Source organism: Acanthopagrus latus, chromosome 21, assembly GCF_904848185.1.
Source record: "Acanthopagrus latus isolate v.2019 chromosome 21, fAcaLat1.1, whole genome shotgun sequence".
NCBI classification, from domain to species: Eukaryota; Metazoa; Chordata; class Actinopteri; order Spariformes; family Sparidae; genus Acanthopagrus; species Acanthopagrus latus.
This window is the reverse complement of record NC_051059.1, coordinates 24,609,559-24,627,137: the sequence shown is the minus strand read 5'-3', so window position 1 is coordinate 24,627,137 and position 17,579 is coordinate 24,609,559. Positions and strand designations below refer to the sequence as shown.

Sequence of the window (17,579 nt, the reverse complement as noted above, 5' to 3'; positions counted from 1 at the left end):
GCAGAGGTCCTCACCGACTGCAGCAAGAGGCGCCGCTCATGTTGTCAAGGTAGTCGGCCTCCTCTCACTGCTCGTAGGCGGTTTAGTCTCTAGGTGGAAATTTCCACTCCAGCCACACTGGACCAAAGGCCATGAAGATGTTTGAGAGGCAACAAAATGAAATATTAAAGAGCCTCCCACTCTGCAACCTTTTTTTTTTTTTTTTATTCAGTTCCTCAGTTTGTTTATAGCTCGAGCTGAATGGAAAGACATCGAATGCAGTGGATTCACAGGTTTGGATAAACACTGTTGGAAGTGAGATTGTGCAGTTTTGAACAGATCTTGACTAAATCCATCAAGCTCAATCCTTACTATGTGTTTGAAGTGTTCATGTTTGCTTAAACAAAGCCCGGCTGACTGATTCTTACAGGGCTCGTACAAGTTGAAACACTGAACTGAACATTTCAATATATATATAAGTTGGAAGTAGAAGCTTATGTAACATTTGAAAGAAACCACACTGCTGAAAACGGAAGACTGAAGCTTCAGTGAGGTTCTCTGCTGATAAACAGCAGCTTCAAGGTTTCAATCCCTTTCAACAACCTATTCATGTGTGTGTGTGTGTGTGTGTGTGTGTGAGAGAGAGATAAAGACAGGAGCTGAACTGTCTCTCGGTGTGTGTTGTCATCCTGAGAAGAAAACTGTGGACGTCTGAGACAACGCGATAAGTTTTCGCTCATACAGAGAGAGTTTATTTGTATGTATGCGTACACGAAAAAAAGCAAAAATCTTTTTTTTTTTTCTTTTTTTTAATCACCATCAAATCAAAACCCCTTCAGGGTCAACACTACAACGTCAGGGGTTGCTATGGAAACTCCTCATTTCTATCTACATCCCCTTTTTTTTAAATAAAGTAATTTAATTTCTCCTGAAATCATCCTGGTTTACAAAACAGCTTTCTGGTTTTATTATTTCCACTTCTATCCATTCTGTCATAGTTTTTAACACCATTTGACTTTTTTTTCTTTATTTCTATCAAAAAAATCTGATGTTTTGTGGTGTCTGCAAACACATCCTGGGAACTTGTAACATGAAAACTCATGAATCAGTCCGTTCACATGACATTTTTTTTATCCCACTCAGCAAGTTATGTTGCAAACAAACACATGTATCACTCATCAAAGGGAAGCTAACCTCTGTTATCAGAGTACCAAAATACAACCCAAAGTTTGTATCTGTAGGTTTTTTTTTCTACCTGGATATTACATAACGTGTGACCTTCAGGGACAAGGGGAAACTCTAACAACGCTTCTGATAAACAAGCTACAGGCGTGCCACTCCTACCAACACCATCGCCTTGAGCTACAGTGGCAACACAGAAGAAAACAACGACGGCGCATACCTTTCAGGAGAAAGGATTGAATAAACCGTCAGGTGTTCACGGCTTCAGTCAGCTTCTGGGACGTCAACGTAGACACAGAGGGCATTGTGGGATATGGAAGCCTGTGGTATCGATCGCTGCAAATTGATGATCTTTGGGGGAACAAAGCAGAGGGTGTGGAAGGAACAGTTCACACAAGAATTAATATTCAGAGCAAAACGGCATCGTCCTGAACAACTGAAGCAGAAAGACGTCAAAAAACAACTGAGAAAAAGAAAAAATGGCTCCATACAAATCGTTTGAAATAATCTAATCTAATGCGTCCACTTTGTTCTGGGTGTTCACCTTCAGCTGAGCAGCTCCAGTGAAACTTTTGGCTTAAATAAGGCGAATACGTTTGAACCTCTGAGCTTCTGGAGACTTGGATGATTCTTTTGTATATTGTCAACCGACAAGTCGATGATGATGACTGAATTTAAATTTTTTGGGGGGGAAGGGTGGTGAACTGTTCCTTTAACAAAGAATACAGGGTGTTATGTAAGCGTCACATTCACTTACGTTGAGATTCAATGTGGAAATAAGGCAAAGAAGTTACAAAATACTTTATCTCCCTTACAGAAGATTCAGTGCTGATTGTGACAGACTGCTGTGGGAAACTCACCTGCAGGTATGCAGCAAATACACTCTGCTGCAGCTTTGGCATGAGTGTGTAGACACCGTGTGTACATACTGTGTACTTTATTTCTATGAAGGTATTCAGTGTTTGTTGGCCTGACATGAAAAGCCCAGAGTGAGAGTGATGAAAGGAATAAAGTGACTTTTTCAAATTCAAATGAGAGGTCACATATTGTTGTATTATACACCGTGTTCCTGTACAGACTGCTGCAGCGATGGTATGACTATGTGTTTAATGCTGAAGAGAACATTCTGTCCTTTCCAAACATTATTCTGGCCTTTATCTGAAAGAGGAAATAACTTTTTTTTTAAAAAAAGACAGAAAACAAAACATTGATCTCATCAGAACGAGTGTGTGTTTGTGTACCTGGCTGCTGAATCCTGATGAGGAGGAAGTGGTGTGAGCTGAGCAATAAACTCGCAGTCCCATAATCACATTTCAACATTTTATTAGATAAACAAAAAAAAATAGTTTGGGTTTTTTACAACTAAAACGAGGAAGTACACCAAGAGGAGAACGAGGTGGAGCCGTTCTGAGGCGGCAGTAAACTACATGCAGAGAAGTTCAGTTGAGCTGATATCAAAGAAGAAACCTGAAGTTTGTTATCGACATCACTTTGAATTTTATAGGACGAGCGTTCGTCTGTGGACATGAAACATGACGGGTCACCTGGCCGGCGCACGAGACGACGGCCGCAGGATGACTCATGGCGTCGTCACAGAGCGAAACAGTAGTTAAACACCGAGGGTGTCACTTAAAGAGCTTTGGCAGTCATAAGAGGTGGTCTGTTACACCAACACGTGCTCTCTCTAACATCTTCTCCTAATCACAAAATATATCCAGAGGAACAAAAACTCAGCAACTACATCAACAGAAGAAGCAAGCAGTTCGGTTGTTTTTTTTGTTGTTGTTGCTTTTTTTTTTTCTTCAAAAAATCACCAGAAACATTAACACAAGATGACGTTTTATCTTTCAAATCAAAAGTCATTACATTAAAAAAAAAAAAAAGAGAGAGAGAAAAAGAAAAATTGGCATCACCCTTTAAACAGAGCATTTTAATATCTAGCCATAATCAAATACAGTTTTAATACCACAGTGGATATTCATCATTTGAAAAACAAAAACTGACGTTTGCATGACAGTAAAGCACAACAGTTATTCTCTTCAGAGGACGTTGGTTTCAGAATGCAGGTTTTTCAGGACAGTAAACATTTTCCAACATGTTTGACTACGAGCTGATGGATGCGTTTTCTCTTTTCTGCTGTGTATAAACTTGAGGAGTGAAACTCTGCAGATAGAATAGAATATAAACTCTGATAATATTCACACTTTGGTTCTTTCTGTGCTTCGACTACTCGTCTTTTTTTTTTTTTTTTTTTTTTGAACACTACAATCAACTTTAAGTCGTTAAAAATAAAGGCTCTTTTTGGACGTTATCCAATGGCTTAAAATACATTTTCAAAGTTCTGTGCACACACACACTTCCAAAACGTTCATCCTGAACTTCTCGTTCACTCGTTGTTTTCTTGAAAAACCTTTTATGACCAAATCAAGAGCTTCTATACAAACTGAAAAAAAAAACCAAGTTGATGAATTCCAGGAAATCACTTCACTGACGAAACCTTTGGAGATACTTCTCCGTAATTGTGTTTTCGCACGAAGGAATGCATGAAACGACCAAAAAGAGAAAAACGGGGCGGCGTACATGACGACGGATGACATTATCAGGTAAACACGGCTGAGTTGCCTGGTTGCAGCTGGTGGTGGATCTGCGGGAGCTTTGTGTGCACCTCGTCTGACCTCAGAGAAACTTGCTGGTTAGCGAGACCCGGCTGACCTGCCCAGGTTTATTCGTCATAATCTCTGCGCTCGAGCGACACATTTTCAGGAAGCACCTGTATTTCCTCTTCCTGTTCCCCCTACTTCAAGCTGGCTCTCATTGGCTGGCGTTGCCTCCCCCCTCCCCAAACCCATCCCCGTGCACATAAAGCAACAGCAAAGCATAGTGTGTACGACACTTGAGTCTTCACATGCAAAGACCACAAGATAAGAACAAGAGCAAAACTGGCAAGCTCGAGCTGTTCGAATATCCCCGGGACGCTTCAGAGTAAACCAGGCCTGAGTGAGCAGAGAAACAAAGACGGTCAAAGCAGTTTTTGTTCCAGAGTCTTTTCTGTTTTGTGTTTTTTTTGTTTTGTTTTGTTTTGCTGTAGCAGTCTGTAAGCGGCGCCGTCTTCAGCCCGTGACCACAAACAGCCGCCGCTACTCAGCTTTGTGGCAGTAAATGTCCTTCAGTGCTTTCAGCTCTTCAATCAGGGTCTTGTTTTGGTTTTCCAACACAGCCACGCGGTTTTCCAGACATTTGACGTACTCTTTCTTTTTCCTGCGGCATTCACGAGCTGCCTCCCTGGAGAGGAAAAGAAACGAAAAGAAAGGGGGAAAGATGTTTGAGTCGCTTGATGGAAAAAAAAAAATTAATTCAGGCCCACAGACAACATGCAAGCTTTGCACAATCCAAAGGGAGCAGATGTTTTATCGGTAAACTGCTTCCACATTTAAGTCCTAGTTTCTTCCCTGACAAACAGTCCATCTGCCTGCTGCAGCGTTTGCCCATCGAGTATGAACAATCCAAGGCCACAGAAACATTTGGACACTCTGATCGCGGTGCGCTGCAGCCTTGACCTTCGCACCACTTGTGACTTGTCGCTCTGGCAACCAGAAAAGTGTGAACATCAGCCTCCAGACGGTCTGTCAGAGGATCTGGTTCCACGGAGGAATCAGATGAGTCTTTTTCATGTCAGCGCATGAAAACAAAAATCATCTGAGAAGGGTCGGTTTTAATGATAACCTGATGTTTTAAGCCCATTAAAACGGAAGAGTTTGACTCAGGGAAGGGAAGTTAAGTTTTGTAGGACACAAAACATGCTGCATACAGCTACAGGGAAGATTTCAGCTTTTAAAAATGAGGTAAATAACATCTTTTCAAATCAAGTTGGGATCTCTGGGTTTTCCAGACACTTGACTTACCCTGGAAAAGCTGTACGTATGTATTTTTTTTTTAGCATTTTAAAACAGGTACTACAGGTTTTGCGGACTAGGAAATGTCACCAGATTTTCCATCAACATGATTAGAGAACAATAGAGTAGATGTTTGGGTGAACTGTTCCTTTAACAGCAACACAACCATGTTTTCCATCCCAACATGAAATCCTGCTCTGACGGGGAGAAAGAAAGGACTCTTTGAAGCCGTTCTTACTCGAGTTTGTGATGACGTCTCACTGACTGCATTTGTGAATTATGGTGCAATGAACGTAAGCTTATTTTCTCTCCAGAAATAGTCTCATACTCTGGTAACCTCAATCACTTCCCCCCTCTGATCCCTCTAAGAATGAATGAGTAAGTTATTTTCTGAGCATTTTAAGCGGCGGCAGACGTCTTTAAAAGTGACGTGCGGGCAGCGGCTCTCACCTGTTTTTCATCAGCCGGACCTCCCTCTTGCGGGTGATCTCTTCGGCGTGCTGTGACGACGGGCTCTGCATGCTGCCCGGGGACGCCGCCATCACGATGCTCTGGGCCAGGCCCGAGTTGGGCGAACGCAGCTGGTAGGCGGGTATGTCTCCAGTGGCGGCTGTAGGGAGGAGGGGAGATGGACAAAAAGCATTAGAATGAATTTTTTCCTCTTTAAGGAAATACAGTAAACATACAAGTATTTCATCAAAGGATGTCCGACAGCAACTTCGGCCAAGAGCACTTATCCGCTCTCCTTCCTGCCTTAAAAGATGAACTTCCTCTGACCATGACTGTCCTTGTGAACGGGTTTTTGTCCTTAAATGACTCTGACTGTGGTTGATTATTTAGTGCCTTAAACAAAAATTAAGAGCTTGGGGAAAACGTGGAAATGTCCACCAAACTTACACTCATCATTATATTATTACATTTCTTCATTTTACTCAATGCCTTTATGATAATATTACACTGCAGTTCCTCTAACGGCCACTAGATGCTGGCTCAGACAAATAAAACAAACAGAAAAAAACTCCCAAACTTCTCTTCACAAATCAAAATGATGCTTTCCCCTCATGTTAAGACATTGCACCAGGTGAAAGGAGTCTTGTTTTTGTTGTCTTCATGAGCAACAATTAATGGTTTGTGCTCTTAATTAAGTTAATTCATGCACACAAATAAGTAATGTATGCTCTGGGATGAGTGTCGAGTGACTGTAACAGTAAGAATTAAAGCTACAGGTGTTTTAACTCATCTGTCCTTCAACAGTTTTCTCCCTGGAAAAATGTTGACAACACCGTCTCACGTTATGTTACATTAATTCATATACTATGACAATGAGAGAAGGGATTCTTGTTTGTGCGCCCACGTTAGATTTCTTTCCTCTCCACACTTGCCGTAGCTCTGAACGGGTTACATCACTCCACCGTGAAATCACCATTTGACCCGCTGTGTTGCTGCTGATGACCGGTACTTACTCGCATTTATCAGTAAAACGCTCCTGACCCTGGCAAACAGCCGCTCTCTGGATGTGGTTTATGTTCTGTTTTTGAGTTGAGTCATCAATTAGATGAGTCAACTGTTATCCGCTCTGCCTGCCTGTCTGTCTGTCTGCCTGTCTGCCTGTCTGCCTGCCTGTCTGTCTGTCTGTCTGCCTGCCTGCCTGTCTGCCTGTCTGCCTGTCTGCCTGCCTGCCTGTCTGTCTGCCTGCCTGTCTGCCTGCCTGTCTGTCTGCCTGCCTGTCTGCCTGTCTGTCTGCCTGCCTGCCTGTCTGTCTGCCTGCCTGCCTGTCTGTCTGCCTGCCTGCCTGCCTGTCTGCCTGTCTGTCTGCCTGCCTGTCTGTCTGCCTGTCTGCCTGTCTGTCTGCCTGTCTGCCTGCCTGCCTGCCTGCCTGTCTGTCTGCCTGTCTGTCTGCCTGCCTGCCTGCCTGTCTGCCTGTCTGCCTGCCTGTCTGCCTGTCTGCCTGTCTGTCTGCCTGCCTGTCTGCCTGTCTGCCTGTCTGTCTGCCTGCCTGCCTGTCTGTCTCTCAACATTTCAGTTTCTCTTTTTCACTTTTGTTCCTGAGAAGTTTATTCCTTCTTCTCCCTCCCCTCTTCTCTCCAAGCCACACACATAAACACACACACAGAGAAAACACGCAGTCATTTAAAGAGAGACACAGCAGGTGTACACACACACACACACACACACACACACACACACACACACACACACACACACACACACAGTGACACACAGCGTGCCTCTCTCATTGTGATAACAGAGTGACTCGGGCTGTGCTGACGTCAGTGTGTGCGTCTCACTCGCCCGTTTTGCATTCTCTCTTCCCTGCCTGGCCTCTGTTCCAGGAAACTGGAGTGACGTCAAACCGACGACTATCTTACCCCCCCCCGCCACACTGTCACCCGCCCCTTCACTTCTTACCCCCCTCCCTCCCTCCCTCACTGCCTTTCTGCCTGACAACCGCTAGTGGTTCGGAGAGCAGACTGTGTTTGTGTGGTGTGTGTGTGTGTGTGTAACAGCGGGACGGACACTGACAGGAACAGGAGTTGAGCAAACTAACCAAACGATTGTTGACCCGTTTTCTCCCTTCGTCTTTAACCGCACGCTCTGAGCTGTCACGCTGCTTCTCCTGTGTTGAAATGGGAAGGACGTCCGTCCAAATCCGTGGCATGTTCCTTCCTCTATTTCACTTGCATGCATTCGGCTTCAAGTCATTTAAAAAGTGATTCAAATGTAAATGTTTTGCCGTGAGAGAAACACCTCTTCTTCCAGTCGGTTGAATGAAATATTTCCTCTTGTAGTAAAATACAAAACATCTGAGAGAGTGGAAGCACTCAGATGACAGAGACAGATAGCTGACAACACATGCAGTACATGCATATCTCACTAACAGGCAAAGACTTGTGCATGTCACACAGATAATAAACAAAAAAACAAGTGTAAGAGAAACTCTACCTGACTCAGTCTCATCCCCAGTCACAGCCATCTCTTGTTTCCAATAATCCAGCACCACGGCGGTCCAGAACCTCAGCACAGAAACACTCTTCTACCTTTTTTTTTATTTTTTTTCTTTCTATCCTCTGCTGGCTTCACTAGAGCGTCTCCTCTTCCTCCTTCTCCCTTTTCCCTCTCAGCTCTCTCTCTGAATCAGAGTGGACACCAGTCAACTTTGCAGCCCGATTACAATTACAGGCATTGACATCACAATGACATCACTCCTGCCCGCTGAAGTCAGTAAAACACCCTGGATTAGAGTTCCTCCCACCCTCCCCTCCCCTCTCCTCGCCCTCCCCTCCCCCCCGCGGATCAGACGCTGAAATAGAGAAACACAATGTGAGCTGAGCAGGCAGGGAGGGAGGGAGAGCTGGGAGGGGGGGAGGGAGAGCTGGGAGGGGGGGTTGGTAGTGGAGGGGTTGTATTTTTAGCACTAGTGACGCAACTCGAGAGACGCTCAACAAACAAGAGGATATTGTGTCCCAAGTGGCTGCCGTGCAAACTGTTGAGCACCCTGATTGGAGATATTTGGTGTGTGTGTGTGTGTGTGTGTGTGTGTTTGTATCTTAAAAGAACTTGAGGGAAGATATAAACAGAGAATAAAGATAATTGAGGTTTTTGCGTTTGCCTCAAGTGATCACAACATGCTGGAGGATTCAGCAATGTGAGAAGCGGACGTTTATTTGCAAAGATTAGATTTGCTGTTTTAGACACTTAATGTGCCTGATGGGTCTTGCTGGGAAACTCGTCTGTCACACAGGAACTGAAGCTTTCAGTAAGAGGAATGGCTGTTTCTTTGAAACGAGCAGGCAAATAGTTAACAGTGAAGTTGGTGTGGTGGGTGAGATCTGCCACAGGTGAAATAAAAGTCAAATTTCTGTCTTCAGTTTCATTTCAACTAAAAAAAAAAACTTGACATCAAAGCATGGTTTGTGAGGTTTTGATAGCAGTTGTTGTTGTAAAAATTGAAGGTCATGGGACTGACCACACAATGTGAACAAACTGTTCACTGAGAGTGTAAAAAACATGACAAGACTTCTCCTGCAGTCACTGATACACGGCTGCAACTTGATGTTTGTTCAGGTAAAATTTTATTTTTCTCTCTTGCAGCGACACTGTGCTTATGTTCTGCTTACGTTTGGCACAAAAACCTCTTGGTTAAGTTTAGGAAAACATGCAGGTCTGGCTTAAAATCCCGCTTATGGTCTGACTACCTTTGGGGAAAAAAAAAAAAAAATCAAGTTTTGTCACCACAAAAACAGCTGGACATGGTCCAACTTCCCCCGAATAATAACCAGCTTCGCTCGCTGGCTGGAAGTCTCCCCACAGACTCGATCTGTAGTCGCCCATTTGGCAACCTTGGGAAATGTGAAAGACAGCTAAAAACCATATATTGTGAATGCGATATGCCACATTTGGTGCAGATCTCGACCTTGGGTGTGTCTGTGACACAACGTCTGTGGTTTGTAGAACGTTAACTGCTGGTTTCAGTTAACTATGCTGAGCTGTGTTTAGTTGCAGCTTGTTCGCATTCCATACCCATCCTTGTTTTAATGCATTTTGCCTGCGTACTCTCAGAGTATGGAAACTAATCTAATCATAGTGAACATGCTTTGATTTGACATGTTAATAAGCTACTGGAAAACTCCAAATATCCAGGAGCTCCACTCATACACAGCGCTGATGGAAACTCCAAACCGAGAGAGAGAACAAACCAAACAGAGAAGACGATGATGTGGACTTGGCTGCTTCTCCTTAACCAACCTGGAAAGTTAAAAACTGTAACTCAGCAGGTTTCATGTAACCAGTCATGTGTTCATGATGTAAACAGACGCTGCCGAGCACAAACTGCTTCCTCTAAAATCCATCTCCCTGTTGTCAAAGCTTTTAAAAAACTAATCTTTGCGGCCCGTCAGGTAGACCGACTTCCATCCTGCTCACACATTTTCCTCGTTCCCTCCCCTTTCATGACATCTGCCAGAGAGAAAGGGTGGGTGTATGCACCATGAGAGCAGAGCACAAGAGCAGACAAGTCCATTCACAGATGATCCCCGAATACAAACTGCATGAGAAAAGAAACAGAGGGCTCTGTTTGTTGAGGGAAGCGATCTGACTCTCAGGTAGGCCAAAGGTTGTGGGTGTAACCTTCACATTGTCTTTTACACAATGCCCCACTTTTTTTGCTCGGTCTGAATCTCTGGGGATCATCGTGTTACATTCACACAGATTGTCATTTCAGCCTAAATTTATGTAAAAATCAATGTTTTTCAAGCGGCCAGATGTCAGAAATGAGAGAGGTGCTTACGTATTATGTATCTCAGCATGCAGGCTGCACAACTTTGACAATTTCTGACACATTTCTCAACACGTACATGTTGAATTTCATTAGAATTTGGTGGCTCTTACCTTGGATGAGCACCTGCCCTCCCTGAATGTAGTACTGCTGCTGGGAGTCTCCGGGCTGAGCCGCACACTGTAGGATCGTGGCTCCGGGCTGAGGGGTGGGAGAGGTGGCCACCGTCAGGGTCTGGGCCCCCTGCAGGGCTTCAGCTCCAGGGCTGCTCAGCTGGATGGCTCTCCCCTGAGCGAAGGCGACTGTGTGGGGTCAGCAGCACAAACAAAACAGTCAAGTGTAAAAACCAACGTTTTATTCATGTGTGTCAGAGTAACAATAAGACACAGAGTCAACAGTATAAATCAAACACAGTTCTGTAGAAGCATCGCAGCATTACGTTTTATCACCAGGGCTGAAAACCATGTTCCTGAGAAGCTGATTTGCGTCAAACGCGGCATGGAATGATGCTGTTTATTGCTCCTGATTGACTCATCAAAGCTTTTCTGAACATGCTTGGATTTGTGCTTCTGGTTGTACTCCATGCTCTCCATAGCAACAGCACCGAGGCACCTGGGACTGCTGTATTTTGAGCCGTTTACTGCACTTAACTGGTGAAAAAACATATCATTTGAAAAAAGGCGAATATTCATCACCAGTGTGTGTATTGAAGTATTGGAGGGAAAAATACTTCTACCCGTGCTATTCTATACAGGAATTACACTTTTATACAGTGAGCTTTGATGGGTAAACTGAATTGAGCCTGGTTCTGGTTCTGCTCATGTCCCTGTTCAGGTGTGTACTGACTGTATTGTCCCGAGCTGGTCTGGTAGATGGAGGTCGGCACCGACGCCGAGGCTGCGCTGGACACCGGCGCCTCCTCCTCCGTCTTCTCTTCATCGATTTTGGGAACTGCCGGTGAATCCGATGAAAGCTCATTGAGTATTTTTCTGTTCGGAGAAGAGAATTCCAGGAACTGATTCCACGCATGACGTTCCACATTATCAGATTTTACACACCGATTCGCTTTTTATCACGTGTTTATTTACTGATGACGTCCTCTCACCGATAAGAGGGACGCCGGGAGAGTATCTCTCGTCTCTTCTGGGTGTCTGTCGCCGGCGCGTCATCCTCCAGCTCGGCCATGGTGGCGATCTGTAGGGAAACAAAAGTGTTAAAAAGCGGTGAGTAGTTTTAGTTTTTTTATTTTTTTATTGCCAATATCTTTGGTGTTAAATGTTATCGCTGGGGGCGGCTGCTCTCTGTACACAGTTTTTGGATGTGTCACAAAGAGGGATGACGTCAATGTACGATTTTGAGCAGCATTTTATTTCTGAGCGTTAATCTTTTCAAACCATCAGACGTCCCAACAGAGTCTTTAAACTTGTAATTACTTGAGAATGTGTGACTGAAAAGGGAAATTCCATCAATTTTACACATTTCAGTGTGTTTACACGTCTCTGTCTGATACTACTGCATGTTTAAACAAAGAAGTACAGTGTAGTATAGTGTAGTATAGTCCTTTGTGGCTCCAGAGGAAGCTGCATGAAACCTGATAAAGAGCCTCCAGTTATATTATTCTGTGTCTAAGTTGCATTGTGGGTAATGTAGGCACCAGGTTTTGAAAAGGAAGAAGAAGGTGTGGATTAAAAGTTTCCCATTTTGATCTTTTTATTCTAAACTGTTCTTAACGAGTCCGACTGTGTTACAGGACTGCCTCTCCAAACCTGCCGCTGATATTACCCACAATGCAACAAAGGCAATTTATCAGGTGCAGCTTACTCTGGAGCCATAAAAAGGCTTTATACTACATTTGTCACACATGCAGTAGGACTCCCGAAGACCTGTAAACACACTTAACTGTGTGAAAGTTTTCCTTCAACAGCCTCCTTTCTCCAACATCATTTCACTGCAGCGATAAATAATCAGCTTTACATTTACACTGCTGTTAAACGATAACAAATATAAACCTGACCTGGTTGTGTTCCATCAATCAGTAAGCTTTTATGACTCACACTGGTGCGTAATGGTTGTGCATTGCTAACGCAAAGGCTGTTAGAGGACATCGTCTGTGCCAGAGACAGTCGGATTTAATGCCAGTTAGTGTGTTCGTTCACAGTTAATGGTAGTGGAAGTCGAGTCTGTGTTTTTTAGATTTACGCCCTCGGACACGGGCTGCATTTGTCATATTTCTGTAAGCAATGTTTTAAGTCTTGAATCACAGACACAGTGTGTGAAGTATCAGAGTGTATAAGAATCAGAGTGGGTTAGTTAGTTAGTGGGTTTCTATGTCAGCATAGTTATTACTGAAGAAGCGCGACCAATACCACAAGATGTCAACCTTGTTATTGATGAAGCTCACTGATAGGACACAGTACTTTGAAATCAGTTAACAAAACCAAGCTGTGGTTTTTACAGCTGCTGTTTCACAGAGCAGTTTCGTCGCTATGATGTCTTTCCTGACCGATTTCCTTGTTTTCATAAAAAAAAAAAAATTAAAAATGACAGCGTAAGCACTGCTTTGCAAATCGACATGCATATGCGACAATATCTGCTGCTGCAAAACGTGGCCTGATAAAAATCTGTGAGGAGTGTCACTTCATTTCCCGTTCACAAGCTGTTGCGCTCGAGCGCCGAGGCGGCTGAAACATCTGTGCACCTGCACCACATCGTTCAGTGCGACAGTCACGTTATGACTCTGAGCCAGCGTCACACGGCTCCAGCCGGCGGGTCGCTGTTGTGTGATGTGTGTGCAGTTCGTGGAGCTGCCCTCCGGCCCAGACACAACAACAGCATCTCCCCAGTGTGAAGGTTAGACCGATGAGCTTAACCGTCAGCTCAACTTACTCACATCAATCCTATTAACAGATGCACTACATCGGCCCGCATGAACTCCTGAGGACCTCCTACACATGTCGCTTATATCCTCATTCACTAACACACTGACTCTGACACCACACCGTGTAATTAGGTCTACACACGTTCACAGCAGTTTTATCGTTGTAAGAGTTAACTTGGACTTCTCCTGAGTAACTTGAGACTTGATCTGACAGATGTGACTCAAAACTGTCTTGAAAGCCACGAGGAATTACCTGGACTTGTCTTCAGTGACTTGAAACTTGGCCTACAGCTTGTCTTAAATGACTTGATTCAAAGTCTTGAGTGACTTGAATTGACTTGAAAGACTTGAGATATTACCTGGACACAATCCAGGTTTTGACTTGACGATTGCCGAAACACTTCACGTGGACTTGTTCTGACAGACTAACAGACCTGACACGGAGTTTCCTTGAATGAATCGAGAAATGACTCGGACTTGTCTTCCTCGTGTCTTGAATGACTTGACGTAAAAGACTTGTTCTGACAGATCTGACTTGGATTGACTGGACTTGTCCTCTGTGACTCATGACATGACTTGAGGTTTGTGCTGACAGATCTGAAGTGGTCATGTCTCGAATGACTGGAGACTTAACCTGGACTTGTCTTCAGTGACTTGAGGCTTGCTGACAGACCAGGGACTTGACTTCACTGACCTAAGACTTGGCTTGCAACCTGCTCTGATATAATTGAGATTTGTGTTTTCGAAATCAGCTCATGTGTTGTCAGAGGCCGTTTCATGCTCTCACCTGGGCAGTCTGGACCTGTGGCGACTGTATGACAGAGGTCTGAGGGGCCTGGATCACTCCCTGGACCTGGACCGTCTGACCGTCAGGCAGCTGGACGACGGTCCCACCGGGAGACTCGTCTGCCTCCGACACCTGCAGGTGAGGATCAAGACGTTCACTGACAGTGACGACATGCTGTAGCTCCTCTGTCAGCTTCAGTCACTTATTATGAGGTGTGTGTATGTGTGTGTGTGTGTGTGTGTGTGTGTGTGTGTGTGTGTGTGTGTGTGTGTGTGTGTGTGTGTGTGCGCACCTGAGGGGGATCCACAGAAGACGGACTGGCTTCATTGTGATTCTCCTCTCCATCCGCCACCGAGTCGTTTAATGTGCTGTCCAACTGAGGCGAGACTGAGGCATCCATGATCAGTCACCTAATCACAAAGAAAAGCATCTTACTAACACTGATACTGAGGCTGACGAAGCTCTAACTTATAATTTTCTTTTCCAAAACCCACATCAGGGATCACAAATGACTGACACCTAATATAGAATAGAACAGAATATTGCTTAGTCTTAATAAGTAGATTTATACTGATCATACCCTAATAACGAACCTTTAAATATCCTGTTTACCACCTTGAGGTTTGTTTTTATGTCTCTGTCAGTGAAGAGTTTCATCGTCACCTTAAAGGTTTCATGATGTTTCCGTTTTACGAGGCAAGGAGAAACTCCTGTATAATGAAAAACTGTCACTGAATCTGTGTCGTGACCTGAAAAGTCCAAACAAATGTAGGTGTGTAAACCTCCCCATGAAAATGTGTTTTAGAGTGACGCTGTTTGTGCAGCAGCGTCAGAGTCATCGGCCGGAAGAAGCAGAATGCAGTTCAAGTATTTCAAAACTGTTTTCATCAGGTACTCTCCAGCACAACCACAAGATGCACTCCAAGCTCAAAGTCTGCCTCAAGTTTACATGATCTGCTATCTGCTACTGAAAGATTGAAACATATTGTGCAAATATGAAATCAGTTTGAATCGAAGCATAATATGACCTTTTTTTCTTGTTGTTGTTGTTGTTGTCCACTGGAAAGGTGTCAAAGTAAAAGCTCATCATGCTGAAAATGAAACCACAACTTGTCACCCACAGTTTCCACTAATTCAGCTGGTTCATTTTCAATGAGTCCCTCAAAGAAGTTCATGAAGGCAAATGTCACTTCCCCGAAACATGATGAAGCTGTACTGTGACTGCACAAAATAGGTTGTTTTCATTTGTGCACTTTTATTTTGAAGGGAATATCCTTTAATCAGTGATAAAGAAATGCAGATAAGATTAGTTTAAAACATGGGGGGGGGGGGGTGGAGTAAGAACATAACTGGAAGCATTGGTATATTTTCATATTTGTGACATTTATATATATATATTTTATTTTGAAGTGACACCTTTTTCATCCGACACTGAGCCCTCCGCACTTGACGCAGCTCAGTTAAACTTGAGCGGAGAGGAGCTGCAGCTGCCAGCGGAGCGGACGAGGGAACATGTTCTCTCCTCCATGTTGATCAGCTAAATTCATCAGCCTGGCCGCAAAGCACAAAAAGTTTTTAATGGGAAGTCGTCGGAGCGCGGACGTTGCGCTTGCAGCCTGTCCTTCGACTCCTCTCTGCCTGACTGCCGCTGAGCAACCAAAAAAAAAAAAAAAAAAAAAAAAGATGTGACAGCTTTGCAGTGACTTACCGAAGTTTTACGTAGTGTGACTCGTCACTGATTACAGCATGGGTGGCCGGCCTGTGCCTTCGCTCACGTAGTTGCACGTCAGCGCTGATGATGCTGCGCCGAAAATGTCGGCCGACGAGTCAGCCTGGCGTCGAAGAGTGTGTGGGCGGAGCGAGAGGGTTCGCTCCGACGTACTTCCGCGTTCGTCGCTGCGCGGCGTGAACGACCGGTTGTCAGAATCTTCTTCTGAGCGTTTGAAATCTAAAGCAAATACTGATTTGTTTACTTCTCAGCACATAATGTTTGAATATGTTGTCATGTAAGAACATTTAAACATTTAAAGAACATTTCTGCGCTGGCTGCTCTTGTTTACTAGGTTTTGGACCGAACCACCTTGATAGGCTGCAGAGTTCTTCTCAATTCCAAATTCTGTTTGTTTGACACCAAGAACGTATATTTCACTTTATTATGAAAGAGCAAATATGGATATTAACAGGCCATAAAGTGATATTATGTTGAATAATTTTCCTATAAGTCTTACGAAACTAAAAGCAGGACATTTACATAAATTGAATTTAAACAGTAAAACATGATTAAACTTTGCATTGATATAAATTGGTGAGAGGTTTCATTAAACAATTTAAAATCAACCTTTTTTTTTATTAATACATTTGGTTTGTTGTTCAGTGTTTTTATTATGGTCATACACATGTTCACAGATCAGAGTAATAATCCCATCTACTGGCTGAAATAAGTAACAACACTTTTTTAAAAAAAAAGCAGACATGTAACAATATTCTGTTTATTTTATATATTTTATAACATTCAAGTCAGTATTACAGTTTATTATAAGATATGAATTTCTCTCTTAAAGACTTAGGCATTAAAGGTTGCATAACTCTGACAGCACTCTATAACTACCAAAATGGTAAAGTTATTCAATTAATCAGTTACAATTAATTTCACTGTTAACAAATAATAAAAATGTTTTATAAACCATTTATTGAGCAAGTGTTTATTCTACAGTTAAGACAGATGTTCATAATCCTTTGTAAATGGTTCATAAATACAGTGTAGTCCATCGATACGTATAAATAAAGTCGGAACTGATGTTTGTAAACCATTCAAATGTTTTCTAAATGGTTATTATAGTGTCGCCAAAGTTCACAGATGATACCACACCCCATGTTTGTTGGTTGTTTGGTTTGTTTACAGGATTACACAAAAACTGGAGGACCGGTTTTGGCCCAGAATAGACCCTGTTAACTTTTGTTGTGGATCTGGATGATGAGATGGATCCAGGAAACCTTTCTCACTTTCTTTAACACTGCAAGACAGGGTGTTTCTTTCTTGTTTTCTTTCTTTCTTTTTCAACATTTAGCAAATATCTCAGGGAATCATGCATGGATCCTGATTTTTAAAAAAAAGAAAGAAATTCTGTCTGGTGTGTCTATGAGTGAGTGATGTGGATCTAAATCAAAATCTGAATCCAGCTGATTTCAAGAGGTTTTATTTGTTATTGGTTAGACTCAACTGAATTATAGGCAGTGTTGCGCACTGGTGGAGGTATGCGCTCTTATTTAACACTGATCTAACGTGTACAGTACTGTGGATGTACTGTAGAATTTGTTCCGTACACGCTGAATTCCTTTATTTAGACCTGACTCTGGCTGACCCCAGAGCTGCCATCTGTCCTCCTGCGTGCCAGGAGAGGTCGTACTGTTCGAAACACTGCCCCTGCTGACATCAGAGAGTCACTGCTCTGCGTGGCCGAGTCCCTCCCTTTAATCTCCCAGCAGTGTGAGGAGAAACCATCCAATTCACCAAAACACAGAAGTGAAATACATGTTTTTGAGAGCTGTGTTTATGGATTGTGCGGGGAGTGTAAATACACATTG

At 43.4% G+C, this 17,579-nt stretch overlaps 1 protein-coding gene and 1 long non-coding RNA gene across 5 annotated transcripts; one reads left to right on the top strand and one right to left on the bottom strand.

Moving 5' to 3' along the window:
* Window positions 1–2,467: 2,467 nt before the first annotated feature.
* On the bottom strand, window positions 2,468–15,985 carry crema (cAMP responsive element modulator a). 4 transcript variants are annotated; one of them, XM_037084241.1, is made up of 8 exons: window positions 15,703–15,922; window positions 14,287–14,404; window positions 13,995–14,126; window positions 11,435–11,523; window positions 11,176–11,318; window positions 10,443–10,631; window positions 5,505–5,664; window positions 2,468–4,443 (listed from the first exon to the last, which is right to left on the bottom strand). In XM_037084241.1, the coding sequence occupies exons 2-8, from the start codon at window positions 14,392–14,394 to the stop codon at window positions 4,299–4,301; spliced, it is 966 nt and encodes a 321-aa protein (XP_036940136.1). In that variant the 5' UTR covers window positions 14,395–14,404; window positions 15,703–15,922; the 3' UTR covers window positions 2,468–4,298. The 4 variants fall into 4 exon arrangements, with proteins under 4 accessions (XP_036940136.1, XP_036940137.1, XP_036940139.1 ...); XM_037084242.1 differs by lacking the exon at window positions 15,703–15,922 and adding an exon at window positions 15,411–15,532; XM_037084243.1 differs by lacking the exons at window positions 2,468–4,443; window positions 5,505–5,664 and adding an exon at window positions 8,103–9,800 and having other exon boundaries at window positions 15,703–15,985.
* On the top strand, window positions 11,419–14,433 carry LOC119011270. The gene is made up of 3 exons (XR_005072151.1): window positions 11,419–11,552; window positions 13,960–14,132; window positions 14,304–14,433. It is a non-coding gene; the product is annotated as an uncharacterized LOC119011270 (long non-coding RNA).
* Window positions 15,986–17,579: the final 1,594 nt, after the last annotated feature.

Coding starts and splice junctions, on each gene's coding strand:
- crema (XM_037084241.1), bottom strand. CDS start 14,394: ATGGATGCCTCAGTCTCGCCTCAGTTGGACAGCACATTAAACGACTCG. Junction 11,524..13,994: donor CACAGGTCCAGACTGCCCAG/GTGAGAGCATGA, acceptor GTTTCCCTACAG/ATCGCCACCATGGCCGAGCT. Junction 5,665..10,442: donor AGGGCAGGTGCTCATCCAAG/GTAAGAGCCACC, acceptor TCCTCCCTACAG/CCGCCACTGGAGACATACCC.